At 43.7% G+C, this 12003-nt stretch overlaps 1 protein-coding gene across 1 annotated transcript; it reads left to right on the top strand.

Annotated features, from left to right (window-relative positions):
- Positions 1 to 1110: 1110 nt before the first annotated feature.
- sigmar1 (sigma non-opioid intracellular receptor 1) lies at positions 1111 to 12003 on the top strand. Its single transcript, XM_064977215.1, has 4 exons — positions 1111 to 1488; positions 4736 to 4936; positions 7613 to 7705; positions 8753 to 12003. The coding sequence occupies exons 1-4, from the start codon at positions 1344 to 1346 to the stop codon at positions 8980 to 8982; spliced, it is 669 nt and encodes a 222-aa protein (XP_064833287.1). The 5' UTR covers positions 1111 to 1343; the 3' UTR covers positions 8983 to 12003.

A 12003-nucleotide genomic window follows, 5' to 3' on the forward strand; every position in this document is an offset into this window, starting at 1 on the left:
TTTACATGAAAATGTATTCATTGGCAAAATTAACTTTAAAGATCAATGTAGTAATAAACAGATTAGGATTTTTTTGTGATACTACAATTCCCTCAGCAAGATTATTTTGGACAGAAATCTATGGTGATAAACAATGGGGAAAAGCATGGAAAATTGCTAACTATTACTGATATAAAACTGATACTATTATATCAGTAACAGGGTAAAGGACGTTTCATTTAAAATGTTACATAGAATGTATCCTGTGAAACATGTTTTGGAAAGATTCAAGCTGAAATTGACGATAAATGTGATTTCTGTGGAATGTAGGAGACCATTTTGACTGTTTTTATAGCAGAATGTTTTAGATTGACATACAGAATTGCATTACAAAAAAATAGGGCCGGTTGTACAATTGAATGGTTTTGATATAATGATTTATTTCAGAAATTCTGACATTGACAAAGATGTAGTATATTTAATTCAACTGCTAATAATATTAGGTACATTTCAAAAATGCAAATGGGCTAATTCAAAACCTAACTTTTTTCACTTTATAAATGAATTTAAACAATATTTACATTTCATATTCAAAAATGCAAATGGGCTAATTCAAAACCTAACTTTTTTCACTTTATAAATGAATTTAAACAATATGGCACCACTTTAACTAAAATGAAAAACAAAAAGGCAATTAAAACTTGTATTAATAATGATTATGATTTGTTTGTTTCTGATTCCTGGCAATGTAAATCGTTTGTATGTATGCTGGTTTGCATGTGACTATTCCAATTCAATTCAAGGAGCTTTATTGGCATGGGAAACATGTGTTAACATTGCCAAAGCAAGTGAGGGTGATAATATACAAAAGTGAAATAAACAATAAAAATGAACAGTAAACATTCAAATATTCCTCTTCTGCTCGTTGATAAAAACAGTTCTAAATTGGGGGGAGTACAGAGGTGAAAGTTAAGGCGCCTCCCCCATTGAGAATGATAGAGGTCTCTAGTGGCCAAAGGCCTGCTATAGCATGGGCAGCGCCATTCAGGGCTTTCACCAGTTTCATGGCGTCAACTGGGTGGGACTTCCAACTTCATTGGCTGATCCCTCCTGGTGACCCGGTTGAAGTCATGTCCAATAGGGTCATCATGAGGGATCAGCTAATCATTTGGGAGAAAATGAACTACTTCAAACTGGAGATAAACGCAATGGCGCTGCCCATGCTGTCTCAGACGCGATAATGACACATACACAGACGAGTCATGTATCTATCTCTATGGGTGCCTTCGCATAACTTCCGTCTGTCTTCGCTGTAGCTCTTGTCTGTTTCTCTGGTCGTGGTGTTCTACCACTCAATCTCAGTCATGTCTTGGACAACTAAAGTGTTAAAGTTAATCGTGCTGGCTGGAGTGTCTGTGTTGATAGTGATGTACCTGCGGCAGTGGATGGCCAACAAACACTATGTCTTCACGAAGGAAGATGTTGCTGTACTGGCCAAGCGATACGCAGGTAAATGGATAGTTGGCTAGTCAGGGGAGCATTCATTACGGAAGAACTACACGGAAGCAAACAGCACACGATAGCTTCTATTGGACAAATTCAGATAGTTCTCTCCGTTTAAGAAACGTTTTACAGCATAATCTGCGTAATGAATACGCTCCAGATAATCATTACATTGATATGTGTGATGGTTAGCTTAACATCACGAGAAAGACTAGTGCAATTAAGTGATGATGCCATCTAAGCCGGGTTACCAACATATTCAAATACATATTTTCAATTAAACTTTAGTTTGATGAATTTATTCATACTATTTCATCCTTCCACAAGATATAGTCCCGACACAATGCTAAGGTTGTTACCAAACCCGGCTGGTCGAAAGTTCAATCGGTTCGGGTGAAAAAGACGACCCAGTCGTTCAGTCTATTGGTTCTGTATCTATGGACGTGTCCCAGTCGTTCAGTCTATTGGTTCTGTATCTATGGACGTGTCCCAGTCGTTCAGTCTATTGGTTCTGTATCTATGGACACGACCCAGTCGTTCAGTCTATTGGTTCTGTATCTATGGACACGACCCAGTCGTTCAGTCTATTGGTTCTGTATCTATGGACACGACCCAGTCGTTCAGTCTATTGGTTCTGTATCTATGGACACGACCCAGTCGTTCAGTCTATTGGTTCTGTATCTATGGACACGACCCAGTCGTCAGTCTATTGGTTCTGTATCTATGGACACGACCCAGTCGTTCAGTCTATTGGTTCTGTATCTATGGACACGACCCAGTCGTTCAGTCTATTGGTTCTGTATCTATGGACACGACCCAGTCGTTCAGTCTATTGGTTCTGTATCTATGGACACGACCCAGTCGTTCAGTCTATTGGTTCTGTATCTATGGACACGACCCAGGCGTTCAGTCTATTGGTTCTGTATCTATGGACACGACCCAGGCGTTCAGTCTATTGGTTCTGTATCTATGGACACGACCCAGGCGTTCAGTCTATTGGTTCTGTATCTATGGACACGACCCAGGCGTTCGTTCTAAATATTCCATTGCCATACTGGCTGGCAACGTTCTTATCGCTAGCTAGCCAACTACGGCTAACTTAGTCACGTCAACAAGCCAGAATAACAGTGAAGTAGCTGCATTTGTTTAAGCTGTTTTCAAGTGACATGTATTTGGATACATCCATAACAATGAGCCAATGAGGCGCTATTTCGCCTGGGATAGAGAATGTGCTCACTCCTCAGGACACTGTTGTTCAGAGGAGCTAGCCAACAACACAGTCAACACAATCACTTTAAACTGAAGCTGGAAAGACTGCAAACTAACTGCACTTCGTTTCGTTTAACCTTTTTTCAATTTTAATGCATTTGTATACATCCACATCCATACAAATGATACCAGCTGATTCATGATTCCGGCTGCCTCTCTGTCTCGTCCACCCCAGCCACATTCATTAATGGGAGATCAAATTTGGAGCTGGAGATCAAATTTGAATATTGGAATAAAGTTGCAAATATCGGAGAGACAGACAGGTTTATACAAATCTCTGTGGTTGAAAGCTTAATGGGGCGGCAGTGTAGCCTAGTGGTTAGAGCATTGGACTAGTAACCAAAAGCTTGCAAGTTGGAATCCCCGAGCTGACAAGGTACCCTGAACAGGCAGTTAACCCACTGTTCCTAGGCCGTCATTGAAAATAAGAATTTGTTCTTAACTGACTTGCCTAGTAAAATAAAGGTAAAATAAAAATGTGAGATAATGTCTAGATGATTTTTATAGTCGAGATCAAGTTTGTATATTGCCTGGCTGGGCTGATGAGAGAGTGGATTGTGCAGTCGGATGGAACAGAGTAAATAGGCAATTTAACGTCATAGATTTAGCCGGTGGTAACTTGTGGAATAGACTCTGCCTGTAATGTGGTTTTAACCAATCAGCATTCAGGACTAGACCCAACCCTTGTGTAATTAAACATTAAGGCATGGTATATGGCCAATACACCACGACTAATGGCTGTTCTTTGCACGATGCAATGCAGAGTGCCTGGATAGAGCCCTTAGCCATTTACATTTTATAAACAGGGTGGTTCGAGCCCTGCATGCTGAATGGCTGAAAGCCTGTGGTATATCAGACCATATACCACAGGTATGACAAAACGTGTATTTTTACTGTTCTAATTATGTTGGTAACCAGTTTAAAATGGCAATAAGGCACCTCGGGTTTGTGGTATATGGCCAATATACCACAGGTAAGGGCTGTGTCCAGGCACTCCTTGTGCGTAAGAACAGCCCTTAGCCGTGGTATATTGGCCATTTACCACACCCCCTGATGTCTTATTGCTTCAATAACCCACAAGTTAACTAGCTAGCTTGGTTGATTGGCTATGCCAGGTCAGCAACTGGCTGTAGGATTAGACCCAAGCATGTAGCTAGCTGTAATTGTATTATGCTGGCCTTCTAGATCTAGTTAGCCACATGACCCTGCTAGCCAAATGGTTTTGACTAGGAGGTGGATTAGCAGTTGAGAGAGGTGAGTGAGAGCTCTTGCAAGCTAACATCAGCATGCTATCTTTTTAAAATGGGAGGGTTCATCGATGATAAGAGTGAGGTCAGGGACATGCTAGACATGAGGTATAGTTTACTGCTGTTGACAAGAAACCTCTACCCATTCCATAGTTGTTTTTTTCTCATGTCTGGTTATACTGATTTATCACTGCTCTACATGTGGTTTTGAGGCCAGGACAAAACAACTGTGTTGATGATGTTGTCTCCTCCAGGCCAGGACCACGACCAGGCGTTGTGTGTTGTTGATGATGTTGTCTCCTCCAGGCCAGGACCACGACCAGGCGTTGTGTGTTGTTGTTGATGTCGTCTCCTCCGGGCCAGGACCACGACCAGGCGTTGTGTGTTGTTGATGATGTTGTCCAGGCCAGGACCACGACCAGGCGTTGTGTGTTGTTGATGATGTTGTCTCCTCCGGGCCAGGACCACGACCAGGCGTTGTGTGTGTTGTTGATGATGTTGTCCAGGACCACGACCAGGCGTCCTCCAGGCCAGGACCACGACCAGGCGTTGTGTGTTGTTGATGATGTTGTCTCCTCCAGGCCAGGACCACGACCAGGCGTTGTGTGTTGTTGATGATGTTGTCTCCTCCAGGCCAGGACCACGACCAGGCGTTGTGTGTTGTTGATGATGTTGTCTCCTCCAGGCCAGGACCACGACCAGGCGTTGTGTGTTGTTGATGATGTTGTCTCCTCCAGGCCAGGACCACGACCAGGCGTTCCCCAAGGTGGTGGTGGAGCTGCGGAGGAAGTACCCGGGTCACATCCTGCCGGACGAGGACCTGCAGTGGGTGTTTGTCAACGCAGGCGGCTGGATGGGGTCCATGTGTCTGCTCCACGCCTCTCTCACCGAGTACGTCCTGCTGTTCGGCACCGCCGTGGACACCGGAGGACACTCAGGTCAGGATCACTCTGGGTTCATGCCTCTATGGGCCCTGCTCATAAGTAAAACATGTATTGTCATGTTTATGCAACCTTTATTTAACTAGGCAAGTCAGTTAGGAACAAATTCTTATTTTCAATGACGGACTAGGAACAGTGGGTTAACTGCCTGTTCAGTGGCAGAACAACAGATTTGTACCTTGTCAGCTCAGGGATTTGATTTTGCAACCTTTCAATTCTTTTTTTGTTATTTTTATGTCACCTTTATTTAACCAGGTAAGCTAGTTGAGAACAACTTCTCATTTACATCTGCAACCTGGCCAAGATAAAGCAAAGCAGTGTGAACAGACAACACAGAGTTACACATGGAATAAACAATAAACAAGCCAATAACACAATAAACAAGTCAATGACACAGTAGAATAAAATATAGTTTTTATACAGTGTGTGCAAAAGGCATGAGGAGGTAGGCAATAAATAGGCCATAGTAGGGAATAATTACAATTTAGCAGATTAACACTGGAGTGACAGATGATCAGATGATGGTGTGCAAGTAGAGGTACTGGTGCGCAAAAGAGCAGATAAGTAAATAAAACAATATGGGGATGAGGTAGGTAAATTGAGTGGGCTATTTACAGATGGACTATGTACAGCTGCAGTGATCGGTTAGCTGCTCAGATAGTTGATGTTTAAAGTTAGTGAGGGAAATATAAATCTCCAGCTTTGACAAAAAAAATGTTTTGCAATTCGTTCCAGTCACTGGCAGCAGAGAACTGGAAGGAAAGGCGGCCAAAGGAGGTGTTGGCTTTGGGGGTGACCAGTGAGCTATACCTGCTGGAACGTGTGCTACGGGTGGGTGCTGCTATCGTGACCAGTGAGCTGAGATAAGGCGGTACTTTACCTAGCATAGACTTATAGATGACCTGGAGCCAGTGGGTCTGGTGACAAATATGTAGCGAGGGCCAGCCAACGAGAGCATACAGGTCGCAGTGGTGGGTAGTATAAGGGGCTTTGGTGATAAAATGAATGGCACTGTGATAGACTGCATCCAATTTGCTGAGTAGAGTGTTGAAAGCTATTTTGTAGGTGACATTGCCGAAGTTGAGGATCGGTAGGATAGTCAGTTTTACTAGGGTAAGTTTGGCGGCGTGGGTGAAGGAGGCTTTGTTGCGAAATAGGAAGCCGATTCTGGATTTGATTTTGGATTGGAGATGTTTAATGAGTCTGGAAGGAGAGTTTAGTCTAGCCAGACACCTAGGTATTTGTAGTTGTCCACATATTCTAGGTCGGAACCGTCCAGGGTGGTGATGCTATTCGGGCGGATATGTTTAGGCAGCAAACGGTTGAAAAGCATGTGTTTAGTTTTACTAGCATTTAAGAGCAGTTGGAGGCCACAGAAGGAGTGTTGTATGGCATTGAAGCTTGTTTGGAGGTTTGTTAACAGTGTCTAAAGAAGGGCCGGAAGTATACAGAATGGTGTCGTCTGCGTAGAGGTGGATCAGAGATTCACCCGCAGCAAGAGCAACATTGTTGATGTATACAGAGAAATGAGCCTAGACTAGCCCAACTCTCTAACCACTAGGCTACCTGCTGCCCCACACACTGCATAGGTGCAGTGTAATGTGTTGTTTTACAGGGTAAGCCATACTAGTATGATAGGTATTTTATTATTTATATTTTATTTATTATTGTATTGTATTATTGACTGTATGTTTGTTTACTCCATGTGTAACTCTGTTGTTTCTGTCACACTGCTTATCTTGGTCAGGTGGCAGTTGTAAATCAGAACTTGTTCTCAACTAGACTACCTGGTTAAATAAAGGTGAAATGAACAATAGGTGCAGTGTAATGTGTTGTTTTACAGGTTCAGCCATAGTAGTATGATAGGTCAAATCAAACTTCATTTGTCACATGTGCCGAATACAACTTATAGTGAAATTACTTACCCTTAACCAACAACGCAGTTCAAGAAAGTGTTATGAAAATATTTACCTAGGCTACCTGCTGGTTACTGGCTCAACTCTCTTACCACTAGGCTACCTGCTGGTTACTGGCCTAACTCTCTAACCACTAGGCTACCTGCTGGTTACTGGCCCAACTCTCTAACCACTAAGCTACCTGCTGGTTACTGGCCCAACTCTCTAACCACTAGTCTACCTGCTGGTTACTGGCCCAACTCTCTAACCACTAGGCTACCTGCTGGTTACTGGCCCAACTCTCTAACCACTAGGCTACCTGCTGGTTACTGGCCCAACTCTCTAACCACTAGGCTACCTGCTGGTTACTGGCCCAACTCTCTAACCACTAGGCTACCTGCTGGTTACTGGCCCAACTCTCTAACCACTAGGCTACATGCTGGTTACTGGCCCAACTCTCTAACCACTAGGCTACCTGCTGGTTACTGGCCCAACTCTCTAACCACTAGTCTACCTGCTGGTTACCGGCCCAACTCTCTAACCACTAGGCTACCTGCTGGTTACCGGCCCAACTCTCTAACCACTAGTCTACCTGCTGGTTACTGGCCCCACTCTGTAACCACTAGTCTACCTGCCACCCTGTAAGTAGTGCCCTATGAGGGGAATAGGGTGCCATTTGAGTCACATCATCAGTCTTTCCTCATTCTTAACGTCTTCTATCCTCCATCGTATCACTCTGTCTCCTGTTTTGTTTTTAACTTGTTGAAATTCTCTTAAGGTCGTTACTGGGCTGAAATATCAGACACCATCATCTCTGGGACCTTCAGGCAGTGGAAGGAGGGATCAACTAAGAGTGAAATGTACTATCCAGGTAAGACCACAGAGATCCTATTAAATTCTATATTTAAATGTATAAATTTAGACACTACCGCTGTTCTACCCAGCTAAAACACAGGTCAATGAGGTAGGTAGCCTCGTGTTTAAGAGCGTATTTATTTATCTGTTATTTTACCAGGTAAGTTGACTGAGAACACGTTCTCATTTGCAGCAACGACCTGGGGAATAGTTACAGGGGAGAGGACGGGGATGAATGAGCCAATTGTTAACTGGGGATTATTAGGTGACCGTGATGGTTTGAGGGCCAGATTGGGAATTTAGCCAGGAATTTAGTCACCTACTCTTATGGTAAGTTCCATCGGATCTTTAATGGCCTCAGAGAGTCAGGACACCCATTTAACGTCCCATCCGAAAAACAGCACCCTACACAGGGCAGTGTCCCCAATCACTGGCCTGGGGCATTTGGATATTTTCTTTAGACCAGAGGAAAGAGTGCCTCCTACTGGCCCTCCAACACCACTTCCAGCAGCAACTGGTCTCCCATCCAGGAACTGACCAGGACCAACCCTGCTTATCTTCAGAAGCAAGCCAGCAGTGGTATGCAGGGTGGTATGCTGCTGGCAATGTATGGTCGGTCTGCTAAATGACTCACTACGTAGTGGATCTGGATCAGAGAGTCTACTAAATGACTCACTACTGTAGTGGCTCTGGATCAGAGAGTCTGCTAAATGACACTAATGTAGTGGCTCTGGATCAGAGAGTCTACTAAATGACTCACTACTGTAGTGGCTCTGGATCAGAGAGTCTGTTAAATGACTCACTACTGCAGTGGCTCTGGATCAGAGAGTCTGCTAAATGACTCACTACTGTAGTGGCTCTAGATCAGAGAGTCTGCTAAATGACTCACTACGTAGTGGATCTGGATGAGAGTCTGCTAAATGATTCACTACTGTAGTGGCTCTAAATTACTAACATGTGAAAGTAAACTAGCCTACCTACTAGTTAGGTGGAGTGGGCCTACATTGTAGCATCTTCTGTATCAGGTGTGTGTTGAAAGTTGTGCGTGTGTGTGTGTTGACAGGTGACACGATAGTCCACACGGTAGGCGAGGCGACGTCTGTCCAGTGGAGTGCTGGGACGTGGATGGTGGAGTACGGCAGAGGATTCATCCCCTCCACACTGGGCTTCGCCCTGGCAGACACTCTGTTCAGCACACAGGACTTCCTCACTATGTTCTACACCATACGGGTCTACGCCAAGGGAATGCTGCTGGAGGCCAATACACTACTCACTGAGGCTGGCGTCTTCTGAGGAACCTGACCCCTAACCCTCTCTGCGGCTGGCGTCTTCTGAGGAACCTGACCCCTAACCCTCTCTGCGGCTGGCGTCTTCTGAGGAACCTGACCCCTAACCCTCTCTGCGGCTGGCGTCTTCTGAGGAACCTGACCCCTAACCCTCTCGGAGACTGGAGTCTTCTGAGGAACCTGACCTCTAAACCCTGAAACTTATTGAGTTAGATATACAGTAGCAATCAACAGTTTGGAGACTTACTCATTCAAGGATTTTTCTTTATTTGTACTACTTTCTACATTAGAGAACAATAGTGAAGACAAACTATGAAATAACACATGAAATAATGTAGTAACCAAAAAGTGTTAAACAAAACAAAATATATTTTGTATTTCAGATTCTTCAAAGTAGCCACCCTTTGCCTTGATGACAGCTTTGCACACTCTTGGCATTCTCTTTCTCTCAACCAGCTTCACCTGGAATGCTTTTCCAACAGTCTTGAATGAGTTCCCACATATGCTGAGCATATGGAGGTGTGTTGGGTCATTGTCCTATTGAAAACAAATGATAGTCCCACTAAGGACAAACCAGATGGGATAGCGTATTGCTGCAGAATGCTGTGGTAGTCATGCTGGTTAAGAGTGCATTGAATTCTAAATCAATCACAGACCGTGTCACCAGCAAAGCACTCCCACACTTCCTCCTCCATGCTTCACGGTGAGAACTACACATGCGTAGATCATCAGTTCACCTACTCTGCGCCCCCAAAGACACGGCGGTCTTCTCACATTTGAACTCATTAGACCAAAGGACAGATTTTCACCAGTCTAATGTCCATTGATTTGATTTGCTCGTGTTTCTTGGCCCAAGCAAGTCTCCTCTTCTTATTGGTGTCCTTTAGTAGTGGTTTCTTTGCAGCAATTCGACCATAGCGGCCTGATTCACCCAGTCTCCTCTGAACAGTTGATGTTGAGATGGCTGTTATTTGAACTCTGAAGCATTTATTTAGGCAGCAATTTCTGAGGGTGGTACCTAATGAACATATCCTCTGCAGCAGAGATAACTCTGGGTCTTCCTTTCCTGTGATGGTCCTCATGAGTCAGTTAACTCTAATGAACGTATCCTCTGCAGCAGAGATAACTCTGGGTCTTCCTTTCCTGTGATGGTCTTCATGAGTCAGTTAACTCTAATGAACGTATCCTCTGCAGTAGAGATAACTCTGGGTATTCCTTTCCTGTGGTGGTCTTCATGAGTCAGTTAACTCTAATGAACGTATCCTCTGCAGTAGAGATAACTCTGGGTCTTCTTTTCCTGTGGTGGTCCTCATGAGAGCCAGTTTCATCATAGTGCTGGATGATTTTTGTGACTGTGCTTGAAAAACCTTCAAAGTTTTTGACATTTTCTGGATTGACTGACCTACCTTTTCTTAAAGTAATGATGGACTGTGGTTTCTCTTTGCTTATGAGTTCTTGTCATAATATGGACTTGATCTTTTACCAAATAGGGCTATCTTCTGTACACCACCCCTACCTTGTCACAACACAACTGATTGGCTCAAATGCAAGGCACACCTGTTAATAGAAATGCATTCCAGGCGACTACCTCATGAAGCTGGTTGAGAGAATGTCAAGAGTGTGCAAAGCTGTCATCAAGGCAAATGGTGGCTACTTTGAAGAATCTCAAATATTTTGGCGGGTTACTACATGATTCCATACTACTATTACATACAACTATTTCATAGTTGTTGATAACTTCACTAGTATCCTACAATGTAGAAAATAGTAAAAATAAAGAAAAACCTTTGAATGAGTAGGTGTGTTCAAACTTTTGACTGGTACTGTATGTGGTGATTGCTTCCTATCAACTAATAGCTACAGTTCCTTGCTCTGTTAGCTAGCAGGCTAATAAGGTAGCTAGTAAGTTGTGTGGTCATTTAGCTAGATGTCTACAGTGCAACAAAAGCAATGTCCAACCTTCTCTAAACACATCAATGGCTATACATGTATGGCAAGTACTGTAGCAAATTGTATGTATTTGTCAACATTTTAAGGAATGAGTAGATGGACATAACCTACTGCAATCATTCTGGTCACATTAAAATACTATTTTGGGTAGTGTGTGTGACCGTTACAGCCTTTTAGTTTGTTCTTGGTGAGATTCTTTACAAATACTGCTGGTTGTCATTTCAGGAGATAGAAAGCCCACCCACAACCAGGTGAGGGGAGTTCCTTGCTAATTAGTGAGCTTAATTCATAAATTAAGGGACAAGCGAAAACCGGCAGACACTCGGCCCTCCGTGGAATGATTTTGACACCTGTGGTGTAAGCATTGGAAGGAGGGGGTTTTCATTGCTAAATCCATGGGAAATATTATATAAGTGCACACCTTGGGAGGAGGGAAGAGAATCGGGACTGTCCCCTTTTCTCCCGGCCAGCTCGGCCATCCCCTCCTGCTCCTTGGCTGAGTGACTCATTGCGAGCTTACAGAACAGGCCTCTGGGCAGCTGAGCAGAAATGAAGGAAAACTACACTTCTGGAGGACCTATCATCCTTCCATTCCCTCCTCTCTACCCTCTCTTCCTCTGTATCTGCTACTAAAGCCACTTTCTACCACTAACCCTAAGAAACACTTTTGCACCTCCCTCCTTAATCCTCCACACCTGCCCACTCCCTCCTCCTCCTCTGCAGACGACCTCGTCAACCACTTTGAAAAGAAGGTTGATGACACCCACTCTTTATTCACAAACAAAGGTCTTTGTTTCTGTCCATTTTGAGCCTGTAATCGAACCCACAAATGCTGATGCTCCAGATACTCAACTCGTCTAAAGAAGTTGTATTGCTTCTTTAATGAGAACAACAGTTGCCAGCTGTGCTAACATAATTGCAAAAGGATTTTCTAATGATCACTTAGCCTTTTAAAATGATAAACTTGGATTAGCTAACACAATGTGCCATTGGAACACAGGAGTGATGGTTGCTGATAATGGGCCTCTGTACGCCTATGTAGATATTCCATTAAAAAATCTGCCGTGTCCAGCTATAA

Source organism: Oncorhynchus masou, chromosome 11, assembly GCF_036934945.1.
Source record: "Oncorhynchus masou masou isolate Uvic2021 chromosome 11, UVic_Omas_1.1, whole genome shotgun sequence".
Lineage (NCBI taxonomy): Eukaryota > Metazoa > Chordata > Actinopteri > Salmoniformes > Salmonidae > Oncorhynchus > Oncorhynchus masou.

Bases quoted from the DNA above. Each gene is read 5' to 3' on its own strand.
- sigmar1 (XM_064977215.1), top strand. From the start codon at position 1,344: ATGTCTTGGACAACTAAAGTGTTAAAGTTAATCGTGCTGGCTGGAGTG. The intron at 1,489-4,735 runs GTAAATGGATAG...TGTCTCCTCCAG, and splicing joins ACTGGCCAAGCGATACGCAG to GCCAGGACCACGACCAGGCG. The intron at 4,937-7,612 runs GTCAGGATCACT...AATTCTCTTAAG, and splicing joins GGACACCGGAGGACACTCAG to GTCGTTACTGGGCTGAAATA.